Source organism: Cibotium barometz, chromosome 11 (assembly GCF_041138505.1).
Source record: "Cibotium barometz isolate CiBa-2024 chromosome 11, ASM4113850v1, whole genome shotgun sequence".
In the NCBI taxonomy this organism is placed as follows: Eukaryota; Viridiplantae; Streptophyta; class Polypodiopsida; order Cyatheales; family Cibotiaceae; genus Cibotium; species Cibotium barometz.
This window is the reverse complement of record NC_141056.1, coordinates 28,619,637-28,629,831: the sequence shown is the minus strand read 5'-3', so window position 1 is coordinate 28,629,831 and position 10,195 is coordinate 28,619,637. Positions and strand designations below refer to the sequence as shown.

Genomic DNA, 10,195 nt, shown 5'->3' with positions numbered 1-10,195 from the left:
TACAAACCATAAAGTTGGGCTTATCATAAGTTTCAAATGCAAGAACTCCATAGAATTTGGCCACCAAGTGTTCAGTCATATAACTGTTGAAACTATGTGGATTCATTGGAAGAGATAGTGATAATGATATTAGTGGTCCATGATTTAGAAAGCCATGAAAAACAGCCTTATTAGAGACAGAGAGAGAGATCCATACAAGAGCATAAGAAGTCAACCAAATACATTCTACATATATTGAAAAGCCACTGCCACAATTGAAAGACGAGCCACATATCAAAGAGGGAACATCCTCTCTTATTTCCACCAACTTCTAAACCTACCTTGGCAAAAAAAAAAAAAAAAGATGATTTCTTGTACAGTTGATCTATCAGCTTTCTTGAGAAAAATAATACATCCTTTAAAGAATAGCCCTTTTCCTTCTCTGACATAGGATCAGTTCATTCTCTCTTTTCCTAGATGTTAAAGTTGCAGAGCAACCTTCTTAGTAGCACTAGAGTGGAAGAGAACACCCATACAAAGAATCTGTACAAGCAATTTCCATCACTTCAGAGCTTATGGATGCAACAACAATCTAGTGATGTCAGAAAGATAGGTAGGTTTAGAGTAATTAATCAAACCCTTAAATTAATTGATTAAATCACCCAACACTATTCAGAACATACCTGACCTTTAAAGAAATTTAATATGCTCAATGACTCATAGTAATATGGCCTGCCACTATTCAAGTATAAATGCCGAAACCAAGCTGCTTTGGATCTTCCTCTATCATCCAAGGAGACCTGCCATGACGAGGTTTTCATGCATTAAACAACTCAACTTGGTAGCTTTACTTGAAGTAAGTAGCACTATTAGCCTGAGATATATTATCAGTGCAGGTAGTATAATACTAACTTGTTCATTACAAAATTGAGAGTGCCTTCAGCAGCCCGCTCTAGTAGTATCTGCCTTGCTTCAACTGCTATACCTTCAGGCTGTCCTTATAAACAGAAAGATGTACAATAGCATGAGAGTTCAACACAGAAGATTTCGTGAATTCATCTTTAAAAACGAATTTATATTTATGTGATTTGAAGGAACAAAGAAGTTTGTTTGTATAAGAAAAAAGAAGACCATTTCTTTTTAGTCCATGATCACATCACATCCTTAAGAGTTCGCAAGTTCTAACACAGAAGACTTTACAAAAACATTATATTTTAGAAGTTTTTTTGATATAGAGGTGCGTACATTGATTTTGAAAAAAAATGTCATTTTACTAAGCCATAAAATAAGTAAGATAATATATAAGTTAACCATAAGGGGTTTCATAATACATTTTTGAAGGAAAATTCTAGAACTTGGAGGAGCTCATGGAGGCAAAGTTAATGGATGACACCGCAGCTTACCTTTCTGGCTAGGAAGGGCATCTTTAGTGCTCTGCCCCGCCGTGGCAATCAAGGAGTTCTCCCCCACTTCAATGCACACATCAACTGGACAGGTTGTGCGGTTCATGAGTGGGACTCTCCCCCACTACAACTTGGCAACCAACTGACGCATTCCAGTGGATCCCCAGAGGCCCCATTGTTCATCATCTTGGATGCCATTATTGGAAAAGCATTTGCTCAATGCTCCACCCTCTGTGTTGTTATTGTGGGTGGCATATGTCCTATTTTGAAGGCCCCTTATATGAGTAGCCATTGTGGTGAGCACCCGGCAATTCTCGGTTTAGACACTGGATGGTGGCCAACAAACGTGGCCAGATGGTTAGGAGACGGCTTGTGTAGACTTGGACATTGTTCTCGGGTTGCAAGGCCCGTTTGAGAGTCCAAATGTCTCAGATTGCCATGGGATCTGTGCCAAGTCCCTACGTGACTTTGTTGAAGTCTAATATGGTCTGAGTCAGATGATATGGTCAGTTGGTCATTTTGGACGCTTCATCGTTCACGTCGGATGCTTTTGCAGGTGAGAAGAAGAAGAGGACACAGGAGGTTGGAGACTCTTGGCTCAACCATTGGAATGTTCACTTTGAGTGTCACACATGTCTAGAAGCCCATTGGCTCAACCGAAGTGATAGGTAACCCTCAGATTAGTTCCATTGATAGTATTGTTTTAGGTCACAATGCCTGCATGGAATGTATTTTCAACATGGCAGTCTTCAGTCCTAAAGGTTAAATACGTATGGATGGGTAGGTGTTAGGGCCCAGGGGAGACTGTGTTTCAAACAACAATATAAGGTTCCACTTGTGTGCTTGCCCAAGACTGACCCTCACTGTTTACCATTTTAGAAGCTCATCCATTACTCAGCACCGCTACATATCATCATAAGATCACAAAACAACAAAGGGAAAATATAAGGGTTTGGCTAGTACTCGCCAACCAATCATAACTCCAAACCTCACGTGGTGGGTGGTAAGCCACCCACAGAGCTAGACACCGGCATAGCCCTAGCAAGCACGTGCCCACAAAGCATGCACATGCCATACCTACTCCTGTTTGCCTAAAGGGTGTCTAAAGGGCGATTTTGTGGTTCCACCCTCTATTTTGTAAATTCAGAAGGACTGGAATATTTTGTAAATTCAGAAGGACTTCATAATATATGGAATTTTTCATTATGAAGTGTTTTCGTGTGTTCTTGATCACGTTAATTGTGGCTAATGGTTAACTTGGATGCTGCAAGACACAAGATTTTGAAAGCATCAAGGCGGGTTTCACATATGTTTTCTCTACTGGTTTGCTTTACGATATTCCAGCTCGATGATTGGTCAATCATAGGATTGTTTTAGATCCCAAGGTCTCAGCTTGTGACTGCTGCATCTTACGAGATGAGCCAGCTGGGAAGATTGGGATAGATTGTGTGGATTATGACTGTTTGTTTCAGAGGCCCACCTATAGGATGGACCACGACATGATGTGGAGGTGTAGTCACACCAAGACCGAGTTGGGGAAGGATTGATCACCTTGCTCTAGCTTTAAAGTCTCAAGGAGATTTTATATGGTGTGTATCCTGGGACGCTAGGATTTGCAGCATGTAAATTTTCTGGTTGTGTCTATATTTCTAACCTGGTGGTATGGGACGCTAGGATTTGCAGCATGTAAATTTTCTGGTTGTGTCTATATTTCTAACCTGGGCTTGTCCTATCCTTACGGGGATACTTAACCTAGATCACGGGATGGAAGAGATGGTGGGTAGAGGTTCTACAAGATTTTGATAGGGAAATCGGAAGGGTAGTATGGGTGGGGCTAAAGATTCCTTGTGTGGGATTGGGGAGGTGAGTCTTTAACCGAGATTAGTGCTGAGTTAGATGGATCCTTGAGAAGGCTATGTTGGACCGATGGGCATTCCAGTCGGTATTGGTAGAAGGTCCTAGCGGGGAGCTTCATTGTTTGACTAGGACAAGTCATCCGGCCTGTTATGGCGGTAGTCGGTACCATATTCACAACGGGTTGTTGTTTTGGGATGATAGAGTCTATGCGCCAGATTGTGCTGGGATTAGGAGAAGAATTTCTTATGATTGTCGCAACCCTCCTACTGCAAGTCATCTTGAGGATTAACGGACTTGTTGTTTCTCTGATCATCCTCAGTCCAATGGACGGACGGAGAGGGTAATCGGGTTTTTGGAGGTTATGCTTTGTGCATACGGCTCCAGGCGACCATTTTATTGGGAGAGGTACATCCCTGTGGTCCAGTTTTCCCATGACACTAGTAACCATAGAATTTTGACGATAGCTAGACTATGTTTGGTAGGAGTTGGGTTAAAACCGAGATTCCTTGTGACTTTGATAGCTTGAAGGAGACACCGTTTGCGGTGCCTGATAGTTTTGGTGGGAGTCTCTGAGAGGAGGTATGATATCCCATAATTACGAATTACCAAATCTTGAAATGGATGGGTATTGAGTTGCAGCTTCTCGATGATTTCACGTTTGCAATTCCATGAGGAGTTAGAGGGTTGAAGGATGGTTTATGTTCTTCAAGGACCTCAGTAGGTTCTGGTTTTTGTCTCGTTTCCACAATGATAGTCTGTTGGAACACCAACTTCAGGTGAGAAGTTCTCATATATGCAACTGTGGATTGTTCAGAAAGGTATGAACCTGATTTCGATTACAGTTGTTTGCGGTAGCTAGATTCTCCTTCACTTCTTTCCAAGAGTGGAAATGTCTAAAGAAGGGAGGAAAGTTATGTACCTAACACTAGTCCTTGGATTAGGGCTTAATCTAGTAAGGTTAGGGAACCCTGAGATTAGGGGAAGAGCATGTGGATACGGGGGCTAGGGTTAATTGTTAATAAGTCCATATGAACTTATTTATGGTAGCAATTATCAATATATAAGTGAGGCCTTGGACCAGAGTAGTCATTCTCCTGCCATGGACATGGCACATCACGGGTTGTCTTGCTGAGGGTCCCTTAGGATAGGCTCTAGTGGTATGGGACGCCAGGGCTGACTGGCTTGGCCTGTGGGAGTGGAACCTTAGCCCTTGGCTCGGGGGAGGTTGCAGACGCGACCTACATTGTTGTAGCTTGCGTCTTTGCAAGCCCTTGATGTGGAATGAGCTCATCCACCTTCCCTCATAGCACTTCCTTGGAGCCTGCTCCCACGTTTCTTAGGGGCATCTCAGCTCAAGCCCGGCCCAGACAGTAGGCTCTTGGCTGCATTTCTGAGATTTTCCCCACCCACCCCCACGGGGGACCCCTGTGCAGCAAGAGAGGCTGGCTAGCCTCTGGAGTGGCGTTGCCCATTTCAGCTTTAACATAGACTCAGCCATTCCTCTGGATTGGCGCATTTCCATAGCCTTGCCTCCTGATCCAGCATGGGTCACCTCTTTCTCCTGGCACAATATACTCCTAGCTACCTTTGGTATCTAGGAGTACTCCCCCCTTTGGCTTTTATAGTCGGCGGCTGGGCCGGCTGCAACCCAGTTTGACTCTCTTGGAGGAGGCTATTCTTCCCGCCCACAGCAGGTAACCACAGATGGCACATCAACCTCTCCTCTCTTCAGGTTGCTGATGACCAATCAAAGTGCCTCTGGCTTTAAAAGAAACACCCCGTTGCACGGCTACAATGGGACCCACAGTAGTGGTACTCGCGTGACCTCTTCATGTGACCTCACCATTCAGCCAAAGGCCAAAGGAGTCCTCTTTTTTCAGTACTTGCCAGGTTTGAACTACCACATTTTGTTGTAGGGGATTTATGGCACTCAGGCTGCTGCAGCCACCTTCTGGCACACCCACAGGCCTCTCCCCTGGTTTTTCCTCAGACTAGAATCGGCTTTCGGAGAGTTTTCAACCTCATAAGGTTACCCTCCTCCTTTGGCTACTTGCTCACCGAAGCCTTGCAGTGTGCACATAGCTAGCCATTACACACCGTCTAGCTTCATGCAGTCATTGTGGTGCCCTCCAAGAGTCGCAATGTCACTGCCTTTGGGATAGCCTGAAGGTACAACAGGTTTGATGGAGGATTCTCCATATGTCAATTCCGAACCCAGCACTCCCCGCTTCATCACGTGGAGCGTGATTGCTTGGGCCATGGAAGTCAGAGCGGCTCTACTTTATGAGGATTGTGTGGAAGTGGGAGGTGCAACAGGTTTGGTGGAGGATTCTCCATTTGTCAACTCCAAACCCAGCACACTCCGCTTCATCATGTGGAGCGTGATTGCTTGGGCCGCGGAAGTGGGAGCAGCTCTACTTTGAGGACCGTGTGGAAGTGGGAGCAGCTCTACTTTATGAGAAGGATGGCACAGGTCGCATTTTAGCCATCCCTACCTCCTCGTACTCGGTGCCCCAATAGACCCCCGAGACCCATGTAAGCCAGAGGTGAGCGCTCATCAACAGCATCGCTGCCTGGCACGTACAGCGTGCCAAATGCAATGATGCTATTGATGGATTCATCACCCCACCAGTACAGACTATCCGCTTCATTTGGACACATTATCCACACCCTCTGAAGAGTACAGCCCCTAGTTCCTCACGAGCAGCCGCGGCCAGCAGGAGGAGGGGTCCTCCCCCCTTCCTCCTTTGGTTCTTTGGTTTTCACACTTCTCATGAGGGGCAATTTGTATCATGTTGCGTCTATTAAGGGTTGTAGTCTGCATTGTACACACACTTTCTTTTGACTGACAGAAGGATCTATTCTCGGGGGAGGGGGGGGAGGGGGGGCACCACAAATTTATTTCCATGAGGGGTATATTTATGTTTTTTAATAAAAAAAGAAAATGTGAGTTTGTGAAAAGGTGCCATTGATAGGGCAAGATTTAATACCCTTTGACACACATGATGGCGAATGGCAGGTCAAAGTCTGTAGAATGCAACAAAAAACTTTACCTCCTCTGGGTACCAGACGCCTGGCTGTGTGCTTCCTTCCAAAACTGCTCTCACAAATGCAGAAATTGCTATTCCCACACATCTGCCCAAAAAAAAAAAGGTTAGCCTAAGAGAATGATTTTATTCTCAAGTCCAATGTGGATTGTTAATTTTGATAAATGATGCATCACTTGTGCCAACGTTTTGGCGTCAAATATGAGATTAGTATTAAAAAACGTGCTTATCAAAAAGGCCATAACACTAATGTGTTAGGCTTGCTATGCCTCCCTATGTCATTGACTCCAGAGGCATATCATACACCTCGAAAGAAAAGTGCTCCATGCTAGCTTAGCCCTAATAAACCTAACATGTATGTCAATCTCTGCATCCATTCTCTCTCTCTCTCTCTCTCTCTCTCTCTCTCTCTCTCTCTCTCTCTATATATATATATATATATATATATATATATATATATATATATATATATATATAGATATATAGATATTATAGATATATATAATATATATATATATATATATATATATATATATATATATATATATATATATAGAGATATTATAGATATAATATATATATATATATATATATATATATACCTTCATAAGGTAAGAAAAATCTGAACTTACGAATTGAGAGATTTGAGAAAGAAATAATAGTGAAGAAGGACAAAGACAAAAACAAAGCATTTGAAAGATCAAAAATAAATAAACTAACAAACCTAGCTACTAAGGAGAGGAAATCAAAAGTAATATCAAACGAAGACTTTTAATTAAGATATTAACCAAAAAAACAAAAACAAACCAAAAAAAACCAAAAAAAAACAAAAAAACATAAAACAAGAAACAAGAAAACAAAACAACACAATTACATGAATGAAAGAAACTTTAAGAAATAAAAAATAAAAAACACACACAAAAGCATACACACACTTCTTCTTAATAAGAACTTAAACCTTTTGAGCTTAGATACTAAACAACAACACAAAATAGCAAAACAGAGAACTGTAAACTCTAGATCTAAAGCACTTAAGAGCCAGAACCAAACATTAAGCTAAACTTTAAAAAAGGCTTCGACTCAAAAGTGCAACCATTAACTCCAACACATGCACTCGCAAGTATAAAGAGAACGATAAGGATCCAAGGATGGGACTTGCATCATGCAGTGGCCTTGTCACACCACCCACATTACCCTATGCTACAGATTTGATTCGACTACCAATGCCTATATGATTGTTGGTAAGGGTTTGGCTATTGCCTTAGGCCGATTCTTAGTGCATTATTAGCCACCACCAATACACCTTTCTTCAAGACTCAGACATTCTGAACAATGTTCTTCTCAACCAAGATGTCTACAAGAGTTCATGTGATCGAGGCTTATGACAGGCTGAACCTAGCCAACATTGCAAGAAAATATGAAAAAACGAAGAAAAAAAGAAGAAAGAGGGGAAGGAAATTCATAATTTCTTGCATTGTTGGCTATAAACACGTTGAGTTACAAGAAAGGGGGCATTCAACAAGATCTCCCCACCCACAAACTTCCGTTTCCTTTCTTATCAAAGGGATGACCACTTTGACTTTTGACCCTGTGCTCAAGACACTTATCCTTTTGACTAGTCACAGGGTAACATGACTTTTGATCCTAGACTAGAGAGAGTTACTTAAATATTGCTTGTATCACATGATGCCACATTGACTCCCGACCTGGCATGCTGACGTGACACATGTTGTGTAGGTCAAATCTCTTGACAAGCTCTATCCAATGACACTAGTTACATAACAGGTTTATAGAATGACTCAGATTAATCAAGCATTGTCTCCAACAAGTGAACCGACAATTCTAATGTGATAACACGTTTCAGTATCCACACAACATCCAAGCGCATGAAAAATGATTGGTTATGGATAGTTGGAAAAGTGGACATGATAAATGTGGTTCTCGAGACTCTATCTATTCACACATGCTCCTTAGTGGGAAAGCCCCATAAGACCATCCTAAATAAGATCAAGTCCAAGGTTTAGACATTCCTGTGGGAGGCAGGGATACACTGGCTTACATCACGGGCATCCATGTGTCACACCCACCATGGAAGCCTAATACTCAACACAGCTAAAGGGGGGGTGTTGCCTCCTCCAAGGTACCTGTAAGTTGAAGGTGGCTAGACTGACCAATTTCAAAAGAGCTAGACTAACCTATAAAGACAACGGGGGAGGGGGATGCCGTGGTCAGAGAAGATTGCCACCCACAACAGTGAGGGAGGCAAGAGAATAGGTGCATCACCAGATAGTTTCTCATTCTTTTGGAGTTTGATTTCACCATTACCATGCGAGAGGGGCCTATGCATGTCCATGCCGACCACCTTTTCAAAATTCCAAATGGAGAACCCCCCTACCAAGAGTGGAATATATATACCTAGATGAATCCAGGAACATGCCCAAATTCACCTTATAAGAAAGTGCAATTTGTAACCTCATGGTAGTCATCCACAAGACAATAAACCATCAACTCCATCATGCACAGTATGGACTAGATATTACGACATCCCCACTAACATCATCAGTGCCCAACAGTGGGTGTAGAACTTAGTATCAATATATGCTCCCACACACACCCCACCCACACACACACACACAAGAGAATACATTCATACAAAGGTCTGTGTACTGGGTTTCTGTCAAAGCTCCGGAGATGTAGGGCAGACTCAACCATAATGAAGCCTAGCACTTAGGGAGGGATCATAACAAATAGAAAAAATTATTTCAACAAAAAGGTAGTTGATAGGGCATATGCACCACTAAAGATAGATAGAATTAACACAATATCAACTGGCCGCAACTTGGATGAAAACTTCACAATGTGAAATTTGCATGTCCACTAATCCAGCATAAAGATATACCTAGATGAATCCAAGAACATGCCCAAATTCACCTTATAAGAAAGTGCAATTTATAACCTCATGGTAGTCATCCACAAGACAATAAACCATCAACTCCATCAAGCATAGTATGGACTAGATACTACGACATCACCACTAACATCATCAGTGCTCAATAGTGGGTGTAGAACTTGGTATCAATATATGCTTCCACACACACACACACCCCACACACACACACACACACACACACACACACAAGCAGAGGTCTGCGTACTGAGTTTCTGCCAAAGCTTTGGAGATGCAGGGCAAACTCAGCCATAATGAAGCCTAGCACTTACGGATCATAACAAATAGAAAAATTTATTTCAACAAAAAGGTAGTTGATAGGGCATATGCACCACTAAAGATAGATAGAATTAACACAATATCAACTGGCCGCAACTTGGACGAAAACTTCACCTTATAAGAAAGTGGAAGATGATCTTCCCGACACTCCACTGTTCCACATTGATCACGTACCGGAATGGAGTGAGAACATTGCCCACTTCTTGGCCAACGGATTTCCCATTGACCTTGAGTTATGATTCCAAGAATGCCCTTGAACTACTGATTATGTCTTTTAGTTCAACTAGATTCCTAATGTCAACATTTGGTCCTAACTCCTTTCTCCTGAATGGTGCCCCGTGAGACTGGACATCCAGATGCAAGTACCACGAACGGAAGATTTCCAAAGTATATGTGCATTTGCATTATGCATGACTGCATGTGAATCTAGATGATTTGCTAGATGTATGCTTTGTTTTCGTGTGCTTCTGTGGGTCAGTCTTACCAAGTGGTGACGGAATTCATCCAATTTGCCATGTTTTTGGACTTGGACAAATTTCCAACTTAATGTGTTCACACTCATTAATAAGTGAGTGCATAGTTCCAATCAGGCGATTTGATTGATGATGCAGACTTTTGCAAACGTTGGGTACAAACACGTATGAAACATGGGTTTCATGTAGCCCTATTTTTTTTTTTTTTAA

The 10,195-nt window shown here is 42.3% G+C and overlaps 1 protein-coding gene across 2 annotated transcripts in view; it reads right to left on the bottom strand.

The window, feature by feature from the left end:
* Window positions 1-205: 205 nt before the first annotated feature.
* The window catches only part of LOC147634009 (Saccharopine dehydrogenase), a 35,623-nt gene continuing 25,633 nt past the window's right edge, over window positions 206-10,195 (bottom strand). Inside the window, exons 11-14 of one of the 2 annotated variants that reach the window (XM_086805107.1) lie at window positions 6,293-6,374; window positions 892-971; window positions 663-779; window positions 206-522 (exon numbers count right to left, since the gene is read on the bottom strand). In XM_086805107.1, the coding sequence (XP_086661233.1) occupies window positions 722-779; window positions 892-971; window positions 6,293-6,374 (220 nt within the window). In that variant the 3' untranslated portion in view covers window positions 206-522; window positions 663-721. The remainder of the gene's footprint in view (window positions 523-662; window positions 780-891; window positions 972-6,292; window positions 6,375-10,195) is intronic. The other variant, XM_086805106.1, reaches the window with a different exon arrangement.